Here is a 22257-nt window from a genome sequence, read left to right as displayed (position 1 = left end):
AATTGTATCATAGAAAACATTTCCCCACGAATTTACATCCCCGACGAAAACATATTATGAAGGGGAAATGATCTTACTGAAACTGATCATGAAAACTGGTGCATCCACGAAAATACATCCCTACAAATAAGAAAAAAAACAACCCACGAAAATTGACCCCCATGAAATTTAATGATTCTACAGCATTATATTTTTTTCTATTTTGATGAGTTCAGATTTAGATGATTTTGGTTTTGTTTTCTGTATTTCATTTTTGATCAATCTTTTTTTCTGCTAAAAGGGACTTCGATATCAAGGCATATTACGAAAATATATACAGGCAATCATTTTTCTTAATACTGTGCTATGTAAATGTTATAAATGCACGTAATTGTTACCGTTGAGAACATGCATTGTCAGGGTCATAAGTTACCAAACTCCTACAACAGTGAACTTAAAATTGATAGTTTGAAGAGATACGAAATATTGCGCTTACAGTGTATCAGTCAACATCGGTTAATTTTGCATCTCAAAAAAATAAGCGCCGCGTTTTTGTTTGTAACTTCGTAATTGTCTCACTCATTTATTGGTCTTAAAACTTTATTAAATACATTCTATCCGAATAAAAGCTTTTTAGCTGTTTTCATTGAAACGTAGTCACATAATTGTCACATTATTGTCATTCTGCACAAAATTCAGCTTCCTTTAGACGGCACAAATCTTTTGTTCGATGATGGTCAACGCTTCAATTGTTCAATTCTATTCAATGAACTAATTTATACACTGTTGGAAAAACTCTCAAACCGTCCAAAAGGATTGTAGTCCTGCTGTTTTTGTTGCAATTTTCCAGATTTTGTCATTGTTTCATTATTTCATTATGTAATTGAATTTTTTGATGTTTAATATTTGTATTGTCTCCCTCTCATCTTTCTTGTAGTCCCGTCCGTTTAAATGCAAGATCTATTTCCACTTTCTTTATTTTTTAAAATGTATTTCTCAGCCTATTTTGGTAAAATATTATGTATAATTTCAATACGAGATAAAGTTAAATAAAACTCTGTAAGCGTTATTTTTTGTTGGTATATTGATTTTGAGTAAGTAGTTGGAGTTGGTAGTATATAGTTACTTACAGTGGTATTGTCGTCTGTAGTCCTGTTTCGAAAAACGCAACATTGTTTATCCATTTTTTAAGGAATAAATGGCATATGATTTAATGAGCAATGCAAGATTTTTAGATTTGGTTAATTTTATTTCTATATAGGTACACAATTTCTGCAAAATATGGATAATATCATTTTTAAGTATTTGATGCGACTGTTGGAAAACATGTTGCAATTAACTACGACTAAAATAGTTCATGATAATCCAAAGTGTATTATCAAATGAAAATGAACAATGAAATTCGGAAATTGTCAAATTTTTACTTCCCGACTTCGAACAGCCTTGTTTATTGTTCACTGAGTTTTACAAAAGGTTCCTTATAGCAAGGTCTTGTGCTTTTAATTCTCACAATGTATATCTTTAATTAATTTCATATGTCGCATTGAATAAAATGAAAAGGCGAGACATTTTTTAAAGTAAGCTCCAAAATTTTTCTCAAAAAATACGAAGTGAATATTTGAAGTCTACATATCTAACAATAAATATCAAATAAAATACAAAAGATGAATATATACACACACAAAACTCTGTCAACAAAAAGCAATAGCTTCAGTATACACTAAAAAGTTTATCAACATGTAGAATATGATCAGATGAGAACACTTTGTGTAAGAACAAGGTACATGTAGTTCCAAATTTCACAAATTGCATTCATTCAAATTCATGATAAAACATACATTTTTTTGAATGGGTTTGTACATAGTCTATGTAAGACAAATGGTTGAGAAACAATTAATTACAACTAGCTAGTCCCTCAGTATGATTACTAACAAGCGCTTTTGCTAAAATTTATTAATTCGGATCGCTTAATAATTTTTGGAATGACACCTTCACCACTCTCGGGACAGTCCTTTATAATTCACGACTAGAAATTTTGCCCCAAACTCTGTCCTCGTCACAGTGAAAATTGGAAAATGTTTGACTTTTATTTGCTTCAATTATGCAACTCATTTCTATACAGTACATGTATCCTACTAGTTCTAAACTAAAATCTGCATTTCTTACCCCTTCATTCATCATTTCATTGCAGTCGAAGGCTTTCAACAAGCGTAGGGCATAAAATATATGTCAAAACACTTTTTTAGATAAAAATTTCGATCCGTCCACCGAATACCACACACAGGCAACTACTCAGACTTTGTCTGCGTTTACGCAAAACGAACAACTATCCCATTGATTATAATAAACAGCTCCAAAATCACTGCATTTCGGTTTCATTTTGATCGGCTGATTCCCGGACTATTTCAAGTCTTACTTCCAAGCCTGCAACAAGACAATAAGTGGCGGAGAGCTCTTATCAAGTCTGGAACAATGATACAGCCAGCAATAACCATGAGTACCACAACCCAAACAACACCAGAAGCATTGGCGGAAGGTCGGAAATCCTTCACGGAGATCTTCTTTCTTAAAGCCGCAGAGGTTTGGTTCTTTAAAACTGTCAGTTCTTTCTGCATTTGCTCTATTTCCTTGGCAAGTTTTTCGTCGTTTATATCTGTGTATTTAGGTACGTGGACCATGCCACAAGGGCACATGCAATCGCGTTTAACTGTTAAAAATAAAGAGATGGGTGAATAGAGCACATGCCCATTTGGTTTAGTCGTAAAATACAATTTCAGATTTATTATTTTTTTCAAATGAAATCAATTTGATAATGTTATAATACAATTATGCAGAAGCACAATTTCTAACTAAGATCAGTTTTGAATATTTTAACAAGTTATAAAAAATATTACTTTCATTAAGGTTTGGTTGTGTCGAACCTACAACCTAAAAAGCCTAGCTTTATTAGGTTATCTAACGTCAGGTGCTCTAATCATTGAGCCATTCCAGTCACAATAAAGTGTGTTGTTTAAATGCTAAATGCGACTTTGCCACGAATTTACGAACGAACTTGAATTATTTTTCTATAACCTTTAATTGTTGGGAAACAAAATGTTATTTTAATATATTTACGGAATTGGGGAATTTTATCACGTTTTTTGTTGATTTTAATCGGTTTGCTTAACATGAGAGCTTATTAAGACCATAACAAAAATAAGTATTGAACATAAAAAAAAAATTGCACTAGTTTTAGACTTATTAACCTTATTTCCAAACGAATTCAGTAAAAAAAATAAGTATTATATAATTCTTTAGCCAATATACTACTGATGCCATTGCTTTATTTTTCCCAGACTTTCTCTTAACCGACCTCGGACAATGAAGTATGTCAAATTCACTTGCAGATCGAAGGTCACCTTTTTGTATGTAAAGAAAATTTATCACTTCACTTTAAAGGCTGGTCTTATAAAGAATGTCAGAGGAAAGTAAAGTAACGATATCTGTGGTAAAATGCCCGAGAAATTTTTTGTAATTAAAAAATTTAACAAAATTCATTAAGGTTGATATTAAGTTCTAAACTAGTTTTTGTGCACCGTAAATTACAACTTTTTAACACGTACATGTACGGCACTGTAGATTCCATGTCGTCCATCTGAATTTCTTCCGACCGAGAGCTAAAGACCCTCAGCCAAAAACCATTCAGTTTACTTCTTTTACGCAAAATTAATAGAAAATGAAATTTTTCATTTGTCCACCGAAATAAAGGATTTTTAATTTTTAAAAACAAAACGCGTATAAACACCTTTAATGTCAATTTATATATGGTTCCCTTTATTTTATTATTATTATTAATTTTTTTTTTGAAAGACAAAAGTGTAAATAATAAATAAAAGTGCGTTGTTCCATATTATTTATGATACATACTACAGAACTTATCATTTCAAAAAGAATATTATTAAAAATTCAATTCTTTTTTTCAATAAAAAAAGAAACAATCTTCTACAATAAAAAAGAAACAGTCTGCAACAATAAAAAAAAGTGGAGATTATGGCAAATGCACATGCAGTCAATTTGATAAAATTAGTAATCGCAAACAGCAATATTTCTTCTAAAATGATTTTTATCTAGCTTGAATAACTTACATGTGCAAACAGGTGCGACTCCGCTCCAGTCTCCTGACGATAAGCACTCCCGCTGTAAACTTCCGTTCGTGTGCTGAAATCCGGCGTTGCATGCAAAATGAGCACCTCCATTCAGATACCTATTTATACTTAACAGGGTACTATTTAGGGGTGTGTTAGGATCCTGACAGACTTCCTCTACAATAAACGATGCAAGTTTATATAACAAAGAAAATATGCATGTATAACATAAAATAACCCACGCATATATAAATATGCATATACATGTATAACAAAGAAAAACTCGTTAAACTTTATTTCTCTGTTTACATTTATCATACAATGTATTCGTTTCATAATTTAATCCGCATTTTTCTACTTTATTCATGACTATTAATTCTTAAAACTGAACTCCTTATGATAATATTCTTCCTCAATTTCCAACATATGAAAATGTATTGTCCTTTCTAGCATATTTGTGATACCTTAGATACAGTTTTCAGTAATCAAAGTCAAATTGCAGATACCTATTAAGGTAAAAATATCTTACTAATTAAAAATTTCTAATTGTCAGTGGGTCCAATATTTTTATGACTCATTGACAATTAAAATGGTTAATTAATAAAAGACATGTCAAAAAGGATAGCGTACTCGATATCTTCCACGATATTAATTATATACAATAAGGCTAATTGAAGCGTACCCAGACAAGTTGGCTGTGTCCCGTTCCATGTTCCATCTATCTGACAAAGAAGGGAACTAGAGCCATTTATCTGAAATCCCTGGTTACAGGAAAATGTGGCAGTAGTGTTTACTGAAATCCCCGTGGAGTTCGTAATTCGTGTTGACAAGACAAAGATAGACATTGCTGTCAGCGGCTCACAAAGGATTTCTGCAAAGTCAAATGGTGAATGAGTTATTCGGTTTGTTTGACAGGCTTTGACTATTCTCTCGCATTTTCTTCGCCTTTTCTAAAAGTAGCTCTACTAGAGGATCTAGTATTCGTGAATGTATTAGGCATATGGTTCAAACAATTATACCACTTTAGTATTAAATTTATGACCAGGGTAATCTCATGTACCTGGATTGAATGTATTTCTTTCCTTTCTTCATGTTTTAAGCAAACGAACAATATAACAACACAGCAGTGATGTCATCATCAGAGACAATTACTAGTACATGTTTTAGAAATATATTGTCCCTTCATATGAGAGTATTTAACATGATATATTTCAAATTTTAAAAAAAATGTCTGTTTAATGATTGTGGATATTGTGTGTGTACATGTACTAGTCAAGAATGAGCTGAATACCACTTCCTTCAACCTTGTTGACCAATGGGCATTCAAATCCTGAAAGTTGCTTGGTTCGAATTAATATCAATTTTCACAGTTTCTTTGGCTAACTGTAAGTGAAACAGTATTTGGACCTATGCACAAATCCTGACAAGAATTAATACTTAAAATAATCGATAAGTTTGATGTAATATATTCAGAAGTATTGTTTTTCAAGAATTTTTTTTTATTAATACCTTGGAAATAGTAAGATTTTAAATGGTGCGAACAATTCAGATAATTTTGTAGTCGTATGCATTCGGACTACTAGACTACCTTAAACTCTGGCATATGAATAATTCCTACGCCAGAGTTCAATATCGTCTCTCTCAATCAGACGCTCGACTGTCTCCATATATATCCGACATGCAGAGTCTCTCTGCTTGTCGGAAATTTAGGAAGACAGCCGAGCGTCTGGTTCAACGAGACATGAGTTCAATATTGCTCGGATCCTTAAATATCCAGAAAAAATTCGATTACTGATACTTAGTTCGATGAAATTAATTCTATCTATAAATTTTACAGAACAAGATTCCTATAGGGTCTTATTCTTGTCGAATAACCCCCAAAATTCTAACCGGTGTTAGAAAAAAACATACGTAATTCTAATACAGCTTAGAAAATATTTGCCATTTGAAATTACATATCATTGATTTTAAACTAAATAATAATCCATAAAATCAACTCACATCAGTAATTCCTTAATTATGTACATGTACAAGAATGTACGTTATAAAACGATTGTAATCAATGAGGGGGAAGGGTGGGGCGGGGTATCATTGAACCTTGTTTAATGTCCAATAACCAATTGATTGACACGTTTTAGAGTCAGGATTTTTTTGGGGGGTGGGGGGTGGTTGGGTTTTTTTCATTTTTGTTTTTAAAGAATTTACCATTACACATGGCAGGATCTCCACTCCATGAACCATTACTTAGACAGGTGCGGGTCAAATCGCCCCCAGAATGATTGAAACCCGGAACACAGGAGTAGATAGCTTCACTCCCAGTGTAGTAGGTTTGTTGAGTTCCGGTTCCGTTGGTGGAGAAAGGTTCACTTCCATCGGAGCGTGGTGGGTAAACAGCAATTCCAACATTGTCAGGTAAAGTCAATGCTGGACAGGTAATCACTGTTGTAACATTAGATAAAACATCTCAAATATAACCATGATAAGTGAATGATTTTAATGCAAAAAATTTATTTAAATAGGATTTTTTCGCTGCAAACTGTAAAAACTATATTAAATTTGGAAAGGATGGTGCAGATCAAAAAATTGGAACTTATAATATGCGACAGAATTTCTGTAAAAACGAAAATCGTCGCAATGCGATTTACTATAAATAAACAAAAAATGTTTTCATTGGGTCTTACGTACACATAAAACTAATCCAATTCATGCAATAAATGACTGATACATGTTATTCTAAATTTAAATTTGTTCAAAGTATAGACTATCATAATCAAATATTTGTTTACTTTTCTGAAATACATTTTATCTATTTAAATATACAGTTATCGTCTTTTAGCACTTTGCATATTAGATCAATCATTCTTTTGCTTTTCAACAAAATACCATAAATCAAGCAATTAAAATAACTACAATCAAATTTATCAATATAAAATGAGGCCTAACAAAACTGTAAACAAACTTTTTTGCGCCCATTTTCGCGTTATTGCGTGGACCCTGAGGTCCACGCAGAAAATATATTAGCGAGGTTTAACCGGATTCTATGAGGAAAATTAAGCCTGTGCATGAGCTAGCCTGGTTCCTGTGCGTAATACATGTAAGTAGCTCGGGGAACCAGGTTAGCACACGTTTATCTGAATCGGGATCGGGATTTCGTGCCATATGCACACATAAGTTCAAAGGCGTTGTAATTGTAAAGTTGTCGGTAAACAGTAAAGAAACTAGACACGATCTCGTTGCGAGCAACGAGGAGGTCTTCCGTCTGTTTTTTAGAAGAGGAAATGACATTGCCTTTTATTTTCATCAACGAAACATATCAGGAAATGCAGATGTGATCTAAAAGAGCGATGGATGAAGGATTATACACCCCGTTGGATCCCTAATTTCAAGGACCAGCCCAATTTTATTTCATATTAAATAAGAGGTCTATTGACCTAATTACAGGTCTAATGACCTGAAATAGAATGAAACCGAAGAAAAAAAGAGGGTCTACCTTTGTAAACGGAAGACCCTAATAACAATTAGAATAGAGGGTCTTCCGCTGAAGACGGAAGACCCTAATAATAAAAGACTGTTTTTGTCTAAATCTTAATTGAAGAGTGTTTTTCAACTTGTACTACAGTCCAACAACCCTTTTATGTTGAATATTTTAGTTAGAAAATTAAATAAAAAGGAGAGAAAGAAATAGAGAGAAAGAACAAATCTTGGCTCCGGCGAAATTAGAACACACAGCCTTTGCAGGTGTCTCAAAACATGGCTGACGCAAATAATTCCCGAATTTGTCTTTGAATTTGAAGCGTTTCCGCCCGGGAGAGAAGCTGAGTTTTTGTATGAGATGAAAAACAACGTGTAAGATGTCTGACTATTCAGGTTTGGTAACAGTGCCAGGTCATTTGAAATATTGATGCGTGTTTGTGTCTGGAGGGGGGTGAAAAGACCCGAGCTTGATTTAACAAGAAATATACATGCAACAGAAATATTACGCGGCTGCTTACATCCCTTGAACTGTGTAAATTTTAAGTTCCCGTACAGGCTATACTCGACGTTTGATCTCAGGAATTTCTTCTTAATTGTTCAATCCGCTGCATATATTTGTCAGACAATAAGAATGGGGTCCGAGGTACATTCACACAAAATGTCATTAGGATTGAGTAAGGGGCTCGGGAGTTAGAATTTTTTTCTACAGTACATGTCAAGCACGCCAATCAAAACTCGAATGCCCAAAAATTCATATCTCTCTTAAAAATGAACGAATAGGTCTGGTCATTAGTACAGTAATCTAGACTTGAACTAAGTTGAAAATAAAGGTTCAAGATGAAAGATCCAGTAAAATCAGGCCAGAAAAACTAAATGATTTTGTGAATAGGAAGGAGGGGGGGGGGTCGGTGGGTGTAAATTTAATTTGCACGTATAGGCAATAAGCGCCGTTTAATCTCAGGAATTTCGTCTTAGTTGTTCATTTGCACGTATAGGCAATAAGCGCCGTTTAATCTCAGGAATCAATCCGCTGCATATTTCACAGACAATAAGAATGGGGTCCGAGGTTTATTTTCACGAATTTTCATTAGAATTGAGAGAAGGGCTTGGAAGTTAGAATTTTTTTTTATTGTACATGTCAAACACGACAATTGAAACTCAAATGCCAAAAACTTCATAACTCTGTTATTAATGAACGAATTAGTCTGGTAATTAGTACAGTAATCTAGAATGGTAATTAGTTAAAATTAAAGGCCCAAGATCAAAGATCAAGTAAAATCGGGACAGAAAAACTACTAGTAAATGATTTTATGAATTGGGAGGGGGGGGGGTCGGTCGGTGACTTCTATATTAAACGTAGAATATTAAATTCTAAATATCACATATTTCACAATTTCTAAATAAAATACATATGTTAGAACAGTGTATAAGCGTTGTTTAAAGATGTAACTATTTATTCTTAGGCTCAAACACTAATAAACGGGTGGTCAGTTTTCAAACCTTGTCGCAGTCACCCGTTTGTTTGTATAGTTACGTGTATAAACATTGGAAGTTTTTCTTAATCCCAGACAGGCAACAGATTTGTATCAGTATATATACATGCACAAAAAAAGAAAAAGTAAAACATTTTTAATAAAAATGATTTTTTAGCGCTGACCTCCACTCAGGAAGAAGACAATCATTAAACAATGAATTTCAAATTATTTGAATCCATAGCCATTATCCCGTAACTTGAAATAAAATATGTATAATTTTTGGACGCCAATGTACATTTAGCTTCCATCCAATTTACTGCATGTTGCCTGTACTAGTTCTTATTCAAGTGTTAAAACATTTGTACTTGAGAGAGAGAGAGAGAGAGAGAGAGAGAGAGAGAGAGAGAGAGAGAGAATTATTGACCCCGCTGCTTAATCACTAATCCCACTTTTGGGCGAACATGTACATGTTTATAGACTTTTGTAAATAAATCTAAACTTTATAAGACTGATTGTAAATGATAATAATCCCAATCCACCCTGCCGTAATGATTTTTATAAATCAAAAGTGAATAATCAGACTCTTTGTTTCAACAGTGTATATCAACGCTCAGTGTTTACATCTGTTAATACATAGGCCCAAACACAGATACAAGGGTGGTCAGTTTTCACACCGTATCGCAGTCACCCGGTTGTCAGAGAGAGAGAGAGAGAGAGAGAGAGAGAGAGAGAGATTTCATAGTGTTTTATAGTGTTCAGGAAATCAATATATAAGCAACATATGTCAATAAACGCATGTTTACATGCATGCGTGTATCTATATAGTTATGTGAATAAATACTAATCTGTCCTCCTTTTAAAGCCATGTAGAATATCGTAGGTGTATTGCTAAATGTTGTGTGCATACAATCATGGAGATTGCGGCATTTCTTTGATGCCAGCAAAGCGACCCAGTGAACTCTAATGCGGTCGTACTGCAGGGGCGCTTCGGCGGCATGTCTTTGATGCCGGCGATGCGACGAGCGTCTGAATTAAGCAAACTGCTGACAGAAACGAGAACTATATTTGTACTAAAAAGGCCGCTATTTTTTTAAATTTATGACAAAAATAAAACGGAAAACAATAAAAACCACCATTTTAAAGATAAAATCGTTAAAGAAAACAAACTTAGGGAAGAAAAAATAATCGGCACTCGGGGACGGAACCCGGGTCGCCTGGGCACAAGTCCAACACTCTAACGACTGAGCTACGCGGACTCTCGCTTCAGAACTTTTGAGCTCAAAATCTCAGCAATGCTTTGATCGATTTTAAAACGAATTTTATATTCTGAAGTGTTTTAGACGTCTTTATCGAATAAAAACATAAATAAAATTCAAGTTTAAAAAATTTAAAAATTAAGGTTTTTCATTTCCTTCCGGTGACAACTGGAAGTGACGGACGACGTTCGGATGTGCGAAGGGCACTGCGGCCGTTCACTCTCTACCATCTCTGAAAATTTGAAGGTTCTATCTTAAATACTTTTTGAGAAAAGTCGTGAACAAGCAAAAACGTAAAATCTTTTATATCTCGGTACCGGAAGTGACGACCAAAACATCTCGTGTAATTTTCTTACAAATGTTGTCATGAATAAGATCTGAAAATTTCATGAAAATCGGCTACAGCATTTTTGAGAAAACGTGACAGAAAAAAGAAAGAATAAAAACTAGACACGATCTCGTTGCGAGCAACGAGGAGGTATTCCGTCCGATTTTTAGAGGAGGGAATGACCTTGCCTTTTATCTTCATCAACGAAACATATCAGGAAATGTGATCTAAAAGAGCAATGGATGAAGGCTTATACAACCCGTTTGATCCCTTATTTAAAGGACCAGCCCCATTTTATTTCATATTAAATAAGAGGTCTTTTGACCTAATAACAGGTCTAATGACCTGTAATAAAAAGGAAAAAAAGAGGGTCTGCCTTTGTAAACGGAAGACCCTAATAACAAGAAGAATAGAAGGGTCTTCCGCTGAAGACGGAAGACCCTAATAATAAAAGATTGTATTTGTCTAAATCTTAATTGAAGAGTGTTTTTCAACTTGCACTACAGTCCAACAACCCTTTTATGTTGAATATTTTAGTTAGAAAATTAACAGTTCTAACTAATTAAAAGGAGAGAAAGATTTAGAGAGAAAGAACAAATCTTGGCTCCGGCGAGATTAGAACACACATCCTTTGCATTTGTCTCAAAACCTGACTGTCCCGAAATAATTCCCTTATTTGTCCTTGAATTTGGGGCTTTTCCGCCCAGGAGAGGAGCTGAGTTTTTGTATGAGATGAAAAACATCGTGTAAGATGTCTGACTATTCAGGTTTGGTAACAGTGCCAGGTCATTTGAAATATTGATGCGTGTTTGTGTCTGGAGGGGGGTGAAAAGACCCGAGCTTGATTTTCGTCTTAAATAAATCGAAAATAGAATTTTGAGGTGTGGATCTCGGATTCGATTAACAACAATTAGGGGAAGTCCTTAAACAATGACTGATACATTCTACCCATGTATTTCAGTGTTGAGAATATTTGTTCGTGTCGTTTACTATTTTGTTATACTTTCATGTTAAATACTGAAATCTGATTGGTTAAGACGCAGTTAAGAATATTATTTATTACCCTCAGCGTTAGCAACGCACTTAGCAACGGGTAACATTAAAAAAATTTACATGCGCGAACATTATGCGCGTACGGTTCGCTGTAGAATTCACGCTTCGCGTCGGTTGACAATGGTTTTCTCGGGGTGTCAATTTCAACTGTTACCCTCCCAAACAGGCACTATTTATATAATGTTTGACTGTTTTTTTTTTCAGCAGGATTGATAAAATCTTTATAAATGTAGAAATAACGAAATCAGTACCACGTAAATTTATTCGGTAAAAATTTGATGACGGTAATTTCCACAGTTCTAACATTCATAAGTAGTTCACACGCTATCGTAGATACAGACTAAACGGAAAACAAGAAATATACATGGAACAGAAATATTACGCGGCTGCTTTCATCCCTTGTACTGTGTAGATTTTAAGTCCCCGTACAGGCTATACTCGACGTTTGATCTCAGGAATTTCTTCTTAATCGTTCAATCCGCTGCATATTTGGTAGACAATACGAATGGGGTCCGAGGTACATTTACACAAAATATTATTAGGATTGAGTAAGGGGGTCGGGAGTTAGAATTTTTTTCTACAGTACATGTCAAGCACGCCAATCGAAACTCGAATGCCCAAAAATTCATATCTCTTTTAAAAATGAACGAAAAGGTCTGGTCATTAGTACAGTAATCTAGACTTGAACTAGGTTGAAAATAAAGGTTCAAGATGCCAAATCCAGTAAAATCAGGCCAGAAAAACTAAATGATTTTGTGAATAGGAAGGGGGGGGGGGGGGGTCGGTGGGTGTACTGTGTAATTTCCACGTATAGGCAATAAGCGCTGTTTAATCTCAGGAATTTCGTTTTAATAGTTCAATCCGCTGCATATTTCACAGACAATAAGAATGGGGTCCGAGGTTCATTTTCACGAATTTTCATTAGGGTTAAGTGAAGGGCTTGGGAGTTAGAATTTTTTTAAAGTACATGTCAAACACGACAATTGAAACTCAAATGCCCAAAACTTGATAACTCTGTTATTAATGAACGAATTGGTCCGGTGATTAGTACAGTAATCTAGAATGGTAATTAGTTGAAATTAAAGGCCCAAGATCAAAGATCAAGTAAAATCGGGCCAGAAAAACAAAATGATTTTATGAATTGGGAGGGGGGGGGTCGGTCAGTGACTTCTATATTAAACGTAGAATATTAAATTCTAAATATCACATATTACACAATTTCTAAATAAAATACATATGTTAGAACAATAAAGAAGCGTTGTTTGAAAGATGTAACTATTAATTTTTTTTTTACATCTATTTATTCTTAGGCTCAAACACTCATAAACGGGTGGTCAGTTTTTAAACCTTGTCGCAGTCACCCGTTCGTTTGTATAGTTACGTGTATAAACTTCGGAGGTTTTTCTTAATCCCGACAGGCAACAGATTTGTATCAGTATATAGACATGCACAAAAAAAGGAAAAAGTACACCATCTGTAATAAAAATGACTTTTTAACGTTGATTTTCAATCAGTAAGAAGACAATCATTAAACAATGCATTTCAAATTATTTGAATCCATAGACATTATCCCGTAACTTGATATAAAATATGTATAATTTTTGAACGACAATGTTCATTTAGCTTCTATCCACTTTACTCCATGTTACCTGTACTAGTTCTTATTCAAATGCTAAAACATTTGTACTTGAGAGAGAGAGAGAGAGAGAGAGAGAGAGAGAGATTACATAGTGTTTTATAATGTTCAGGAAATCAATATATAAGAAACCTAGGTCAATAATCGCATGTATACATGCATGTGTGTATCTATATATGGGATTAAATACTAAGCAGTCCTCCTTTTTAAGCCGAGTAGAATAACGTGGGTGCATTGCTAAATATTGTGTGCATACAGTCATTGAGATGGCGGCATTTCTTTGATGCCGGCAAAGCGACCCAGCGAACTCTAATGCGGTCGAACTGTAGGGGCACTTCGGCGGCATGTCTTTGATGTCGGCGATGCGACGAGCGTTGGAATTTAGGTAGCTGCTGACAGAAAAGAGCTCTATATTTGTACTGAAAAAAGCCGCTATTTTTTTTTATTTATGACAAAAATAAAACGGAACACATTCAAATCCATCATTTTAAAGATAAAACCATTAATCAAAACACAAATAAGAAAGAAAAAAGATTCGACACTCAGGGACTGAACCCGGGTCGCCTGGCCACAAGTCCACCACTCTAACGACTGAGCTACGCAGACCCTCGCTTCAGAATTTTGGAGTCCAAAATCTCAAGAATGCATGGATCGATTTTAAAACGAATTTCATATTCAGAAGTTTTCAGAGCGTTTCTATCGAATGAAAAAATAAAAAAAATTCAAATCCAAAAAATTTAAAAATTAAGGTTTTTCATTTCCTTCCGGTGACGACCGGAAGTGACGGCGGACGTTCGGATATGCAAAGGGCACTGCGGCCGTTCACTCTCTACCTTCTCTGAAAATTTGAAAGTCCTATCTTGAATACTTTTTGAGAAAAATCGTGAACAAGCAAAAACATAAAATCTTTAATATCTCGGTAGCGGAAGTGACGACCAAAAAAATCTCGTGTAATTTTCTTACAAATTTTGTCATTAAAAAGATCTGAAAGTTTCACGAAAATCGGCTGAAGCGTTTTTGAGAAAACGTGACAGAAAAAAAAATTAACAATAATAATAATAGAGGAAAAGAAACAAAGCAAAAACAATAAGGTCTTCCGTTTCCAACGGAAGACCTTAATAATAGTGAAAAAGAAACAAAGCAATAACAAGAAGGTCTTCCGTTGGAGACGGAAGACCTTAACAAGGTATTCTTTTTTTTTTTAAATGATTGGCATGTGATATGAACTATCATATTATGAAATAAGTTAATGTTATGCCGAAACTACAACATGCATCAAATAACATAATTTGCAATGTTTTGTTGTTTTCCGAATACACATGTAGCTTAACTTTACTTTTATAGTAGGCGAGGCTTGAGAACTTCCCGATTAAATTTCTTTAAGCATTTAAGTATGATTGAATAATTATGTCACTGTATAAAAGTTTAAATCTCAAGAAAAATGCATCAAAATATGATTTTTTTTTTAAATTTACACAAAGCTGTCACTGCATAGTTAACAAAGTAGTGCGAATCGTAATGTGTGCGTAAATAGTAGAATTCACCATATGCCTGATGCTATACATGCAAATTTCATTCATAGATAGATCATAATTATTTGAGAAGTATGAAGCCTTAAAATTCTGAGATAAAAAGTCAGGGCTATACTTACATGTATACGTAAAACAGCGTACAAAGAACTATAAATGATATCTTTCAAATTTGGCCCCCATAATTCGCTATTTTTAAAGTGATTCAGGTACATTAATTTCTTGTGTTATTTTATAAAAGAGTTGACATAAAATATGTTTTTCACCTATTTATTCGACTTATATGCACTCACTGGCAGTATATGACGTCAGAAGTGACGGTATTTTTATAATTCAATCAAAATCAGTCAAAAATTTACATTTTTCTTATCTTTTCTCGAATGGGAAATATAGAGCGACTCTTTGAACAAGAACGAACTTTTTGTTACTTATAAGTACTGGGGAGATACATCTTTGGTGAAAATATTTTGTTTGTTCAAGCAGTCGCTCGATGTTTCCTTAAAGAAAAACTGCTTCAAAACAAGCCCTTTTATGCCAAAAATGCGAAAATGGCGGGAAAAGGTTAATTTTATGATGTTATATTTTTAAATTGTGGGCACTAAAATCAAATTGAAAATTATGAAAAAACTTATTTGTATATTTGTACAAATAAAACAAAGATTTACAGTAAAATGACAATGTTCATTTAAGGGGGCCATTTTAGGCTCAAACCATATATAGTCCTTTAGTGGTTAAAAGTAGAGGGCTAGAGTCGGTGGAATCTCTGATAATCTTAAGGCTTTCACGTTTTCGTTGGAAACACATGCAAATGGTCCACGTATTGTAGTCCTTTTTTAAAGGACAGCAACTTGTCCATGATAATAGAACATGTTTGCTGCTATTATATATTGTAACTATGTGGGATATATTAACAACGGGGAAAAACCCACCACGGACCTTACAAACTTCGCACGCGAATAAAAGTTGATTTACTGTTAACAAATACCCGCACAAACTGGCGGTTCTCCACTCCAGGTACCATTCAGCGTACATTCACGACTCAGATTTCCAGATGTAGCTTCGAAGCCATCATCACAACTGTAGAGTAAGCTTCCATTCACACTGTTGTTCATTTCTTCAATTCTTCCATTTACAGGATCGGTCTCATTTGTGCAAAAGATTTCTGGTTAAAAGACATTATTTTTAATGCTATGATACTTTGAAAAGCATTTCTGATGTTTCTGAAAATATACTGTTTTTAAAATTCGAAAGAAACTATTGAAAGAGCAACCAAAAAATGGAGACCATATTGATATGTGCATTTAGTTGTACATGTTTACATAAGTATATATCAGATTTTTCAAATCAACAATATCAAATGCTCAATTGATTTAATTTCAAAGTTTAGAATTAACTATTTATTTATTTGAATTAATGATATTCTAAATGCACACTTTCATTTTTTGTTACGCGAACTATTTCATCTTCTATGAGAAAAAGTACTATCCAAAAAAGGGTAAAAAGTGTATAAAACTTCGTTCAATGCGCACCTAAACAGATAGGGGGAGATTCCGACCAACTTCCGTTGAATAGACAGGTAAGAATCACGTCAGAGGATAATCGAAATCCCCCAATGCATGTAAAATAAACAATACTGTGTAAAGGAACACCAGACGTTTCTGCAATTGGTGTAATGACATGTGTTGCGACGCCATTTTCAAAATTCTGAAATGCTGGACATAAAATTTCTGCAAGTAGACAAATTGAAGATAAATTTTGTCAATACATAAATTTAAATGATACGAGGGTTGTCCCAAAATAATGTAGACAGGACACATAATTTATAATCTGTTTACTGGAATTTCATTAGACTTCTATGTTTTCTTCAATGACCCTTTGGCAAACAATGCTGAAAAGTCCAAATCTGTACTTTATTTATTTCTCGAGAAAATGAATAATTAGTAGCAACAAGTTTTGTCAGGCGGCGCAATGTGCGACGTCAAAAATTTCCAGTTTTACGTTGTTGCTAAACCCTCCACATCGTTCACGATAACATTTACGTTTTATTTCCGAAAATGTCTTAGAAAAAATATTATCTTTGAACATGTACTCTGCGTGCACATTCAATATATATTTCTAGTTTTGTTTTGTTTTTAAATATTTTCTAAGTACAAACGATCTGTCGGCTCCAAACTTGCCCTGTATTACTTGTTGTCTAACGTCCGTCTTACCAAAATGTGTCGTTCAACATTTTGACGTCCATTGATATCGTTCGGGGTTTCTTTTTTCCACTTATTGTCATCATACTTGTTCAAATATTTTCAATTTTGTTTAACTTCTTATTCACAAAACGCATTTCTCATCGATTTTGTTAATTTCATTTACTTCCAAAGCCGCTTAGGATTTATTTCATGGTCTTTACAAAATTGTATCAGTTACTGCTGCGCCGCCTTAAACGCTGAAAACGTCATTTTATTACCACTTAACTTTTCAACTTGTCACAAAACGAGCTATAAAATATTTAAAAGTTCTGTTATAGCCAAAACATTTTCTGAGTAAATAATAGAATTATTATCAAATATCGGTGTATGTTTTATTTGAATTTTTTCATTCGAAAAGTACTTTTCCGCCCAAATTTCAATTCATTATGTTGATTTTAACTTTTTGTTTTTGACATTGCGCCGCATGTAGAATTTCTGATCTAACATGCTTTCATTTCACTAATTTAATCTCAAACAATATTCGATTTTAAAACATTATTTGAATGCAAATTTCTTGAACCCTTTGTGGCACAAATGTCATCTTCCTTTGTCTTCGATTAACTGAATAACGCCACTTGTCTACGCTATTTTGGGACAACCCTCGTATTTCATGGCATTTTAATCAATAACGAAGTACTTTTGTTCCTGTTACCTCCTCCATCAACAGTTCTGAAAATAAATATTTCAACCCAACCCCATCCCAAAATGAAATAAAAGAAGCGTTCATTCACATATAAAGCAGATGTTTTTCATTAATCAATTGTTCAGTTTATTTGTAATGTTCAAATTAAATAAAATCAATGTGTTTGAAACATGTAGAAATCCTAGATTTTGATTAAGATTTGTGATTTTTCAACATTGCCATTTATTGTATGAAGCAACCATGAACAGGTTGAAGAAATGTTTCTTAAAAGTTCGACTATATGTGCTTCTGATGGATAATTCCATTTCTCCTTGTGGCCATTACGTTTCAAGAGTCAGATTTTGAACTTAAATCAAAGATGTATTAGGAATTCGGCAGATATGTAGCTTAATTTACGCGGAAATTGGGTTTAACAGACCATAGAACTGCAATAAGATTACTCCTGAGAGAAGTTTTTAAAAGGTTTACAAAGCCCTAATGCAATGCATTTCTATTTTAAAACCCTCACCTGGGGTCTAACTGGAATTTGCAGAAGTCAACAAAACGTGCTGATACTGGATGATTGAATTGTATCTAATAAATTGGGCGTCGAAATTGGAAGATTCATAAGTGTAAAAATACTAAAACAAACATAAACTTGTAAACACTTGGCTGGATATAATGTACCGATGGGTTTTTATTTTTTATTTTTCACTCATTCTTAATGAATATGTCACGTGATTTATCTCTGTATTAAGGAGAAGCACTAGTTCAATTAACAAATATTGCCGACATTAATAGAAAATGTTTTCAATAATTATTTTTTTTTTCTTTAGAAAAGTTTAGGGTCAGAATTTCCTTGATTTACTAGCAATAAATTAAATGAGGAAAGCCAGATGTCAATTATGCATGGTTACAGAAAATAGCACATATAGTGTGCATTATCTGCATCTCGAAAATGCATGGACATAATTATCACCAATATTTACCTGTTGTCATGTAATGAATACTAGTAAAACTATTCTTATTTTGTTAATTTTACTTGTTTCATCTCATAAATAAACTTATTTTGCCAACATGTTGGATTCATTAAATCTCCTGTAAATACATATTTAAAAGAAAGACATGAATGGAAATATTGGCCACATACGAGGGTTGTTCGGAAATCATTGAGACATTTTCTCTTATTCTTTTAGTAAAAAAGATAAACTCTTGAAATTTTACCAAAATGTAAATCAGGATAGAGTTTATCAATGTGAAAAGTTTCTTGTTCATGGCATGAATAGATCATTCCTAGTAAACTGACCAACGTGCCTTCGTCCTGTAACCCGGCGCAACCGCAAACTTTTTGCAACGTCATTTTAACGCTTCTTATTGCTCCCGTGTTTTAAACACCTTACACACGAACTGAAATAAGAATTATTCTTTATTTCTCATCTTTTGTTTTAATTTCAAGATGTCATCATTTACATTTTCTCTCATTCTTTTTTTTTTGGAGAAAAAATCGAGTTATTTCTCCCCGAAAGTCTAATTACTGTAAATGAATCCTACAGTCATTTTTTTTTTTTTTTTTTTTTTTTTTTTTTACATATTTTAGAACTGTTGACAACAGTTAGTGTGTCAAAAGTTGTTAATTAATCCCTTTGGCCTAATTTTAGTTAAATAATCAGTGAAAAAAAATATGATGAACTGAAGTTCTGTACCTTGTGTTGTCATCGTATAGTTTTTTACGCAATTGCGTGGCTTTAAAAGGTCTTCTTCTGAGATTTCCACCAGTTTAATGGTTTTCGTTGCGCCGCCTTCACGTCAAAATTCAATGTAAAGTCGTTGTCAGATTTTTATTGTTTGGTAAATATATGTGTACCATATCCGTATTTCAACTCGAACATCAGTGAAACTTAATCAACAGTTAGTCGCAAAGAATAGTAAAATGAATATATTTAATTTGATTTCTTTTATCATTAACTGTAATTTTACGGACACTTATAAAGTAGATGTTTAAGTTGTTTAATCTCCGAGTTCATGGCTGCGCCGGGTACCCCGACCACTGACTTGTTTATCTACTGTCGTAAACAAAATATTTAATATTCTTTTAATATTACTTTGTTTTATTATTTGTTTTTGTTTTTTCAGTGTCTATGCCAATTTTCACCAAAATTCGTCACTTAGAAAAGAAAATAATCGATTTGTCTCAAAAATTTCCGAACAACCCTCGTACACTCTTATTCATAAACTACCAAACGACAAACTTTATAATAAAAAATTACATTAAGATCTTCTAATAATCCTCTGTAGTAATCAGTAGTGAAGTCATTCTTTACATAAAGTTTTCAAATTAAATTCAAATTTGAATTTTTAGTCAGTCATTGCGTTGAAGTTTTGCTACTAAAAATTGAAGAAATATTTTTTTTTTGAAGTTTAGATAATGAATATTTATTTTTAATAGACCCGAACTAAAAAAAAACCGGAAACCAAACCAAAAAATTGTTTAGCACGACCTCTGTTGAAAGAATGAGAAAGTATCTGAACAAATGAAACATGGTGTGATACTATTACTGTAAAAGACGGATAACGAACACTATTATTATGAACTCAAGTCTACAGCGAACTGATTTGCCTTCCCTGTGCCTTTATTATGTTTTACGGTGTGACCGTTGGGAAAAGCTCATCCTATGATAAAATATGTATGTATGTACGTATCTTAAGTAATTGTAACGTCATTTTCCCTCGACATATTTTATTTTATTAGGTTTTATAGTGTTTATAGGCCTTTTTTGTAAAGACTCCTCCCGAAAATCAAGGGTCAGGAATATTCGAAATTTGCGGAAATCACCGGAAACCTCTTAAAATCTATTAAATGTTAACATTCATATGAGTGCAAGTAACAATTGTTTCATATCTTTGAAGACATTTTCTCACGTTAGCTTTTTCATGATTAAAATATTTTGAGAGGATTCCATGGTTATTCACTTTACAGTAACTACAGTTAGAGTTATTTCCCCTTATTTAAACATAATTGTAACGTCAGAGTTCACGTCGGTTTTGTGTCGTCTGGCTCTTTAAAAACTCCCCTGATTATTAAAACTGCGCATAATATATTGTTTTATTTACCTAAAAAGGATGTCGTTATTGCAATTAAACATTTTATCAGGTTCTAAAAGTTTTACTTTGATCCTTGCGAGAACGTGAGAATACTATTTGCAATGCTTGGAATTGCATTGTGTATCGAAATTTACTGACGCCGAAAAAATTTAAGGTCGAGATCTAGTAAATGATTCCAGAGTGTCTTTTCGGTGATAGAACCATTATGACGTCATAATTGATTTTGATGAATCTTTTCTCGTAATTTACGGCTTAAAAGGAATTGTGTAGAAAATAAAACAATATTTTGACATTCGATATTTAATCACGTGAAAAGTAATCCCGGTACCATATTCAATTTGACATCATTTTAAAGAGGAGATCAAGAGCTTGTTTAAAGCCGTTTTTAGAGAGACTGAAGGCATTCTACATATATTTCATAAGTGAAAAATGGACAAAAGTCCGTGATTTGTTTCTTTTATCCTTCATATTCCATAGAAAATGGTTGTTTAAAACATGATTTTTCATTGAGTTTACCAAAAATTGAAGCCCCGGTACACCCTATAAAACAAAGATATTGTTATGAAGCATCATTGAAAGAATTTATACCTTGAATTTCATAAACCTGTAGGCACCTTTCATTTACTAGATCTTGACCTTAACTGCTCAATGTGCAAGAAAACCATTGTGACGTCACACGATTGTATTAGAGTTTAAAGGGCGATTACTTATATTTATATATCCGTGTATGTTGTGTCAGCAGTATATTTACATGTACAATGCATGTATATAGTCTTTAATTTTTTTATCTTGCTTGTTTTCGTGAGAACATAAAATGGGAAACCATATTTACACGAAACTGCTGGCCCGATAAAACATTGCAATACTGGTCCAAGTAACTAACGCCGAAAATCCGTTGGATGAATGTGCATCTGGTCTAAATTTTCTATTCACAAACGCCTTGCAGGTATAGCTCGTTTCGCTCGCTATTACACGTTGTAAACTTGACAGATATAACGAATTTCGCTACGTTATAGGCGTGTTTTACAGTATACATTGTGAGTAAGTAAATCTTGGTAATATGATATTGTTTTAATTACTTTAATGATATGTAGTATTTTCAACCATTTCATTGGCCGTCTTTTTTTTTAGGTCAAATTTTGAGCAAACGGAGACTGCATTTATATTGTTCTATGGTTAGTACAAGTACTATGGGACACCTGACATGTTGCTGCTTTTATTCTATTCCGGTGTAGGATCGTTAGAAAATTTTTTACTGCGTCACAGTTTATGAAGCCTTTCCTATGACGTAAGGCTGTCTATTTCATTGTTTGTCACTTAGCCATGGCATTTTGAAATCAATAAGATATGTCTGGTTTTTATTTTACTTGAAGCCAGCGTCATTTTCAATTTGTTTTGATGCAAGAAATAGATAGTTACCACCTACAGAAAGTCCAAGG

General features: G+C 33.5%; 1 protein-coding gene across 1 annotated transcript in view; it reads right to left on the bottom strand.

Moving 5' to 3' along the window:
* Positions 1-1224: 1224 nt before the first annotated feature.
* Positions 1225-22257, bottom strand: part of LOC128187489 (uncharacterized) — an 81372-nt gene continuing 60339 nt past the window's right edge. The window contains exons 29-34 of the mRNA XM_052857921.1: positions 16384-16581; positions 15840-16016; positions 6309-6542; positions 4786-4974; positions 4104-4280; positions 1225-2686 (exon numbers count right to left, since the gene is read on the bottom strand). Coding sequence (XP_052713881.1) covers positions 2385-2686; positions 4104-4280; positions 4786-4974; positions 6309-6542; positions 15840-16016; positions 16384-16581 — 1277 coding nt within the window. The 3' untranslated portion in view covers positions 1225-2384. The remainder of the gene's footprint in view (positions 2687-4103; positions 4281-4785; positions 4975-6308; positions 6543-15839; positions 16017-16383; positions 16582-22257) is intronic.

Source organism: Crassostrea angulata, chromosome 6, assembly GCF_025612915.1.
Source record: "Crassostrea angulata isolate pt1a10 chromosome 6, ASM2561291v2, whole genome shotgun sequence".
NCBI classification, from domain to species: Eukaryota; Metazoa; Mollusca; class Bivalvia; order Ostreida; family Ostreidae; genus Magallana; species Magallana angulata.
This window is presented reverse-complemented; position numbering and strand designations above follow the sequence as displayed.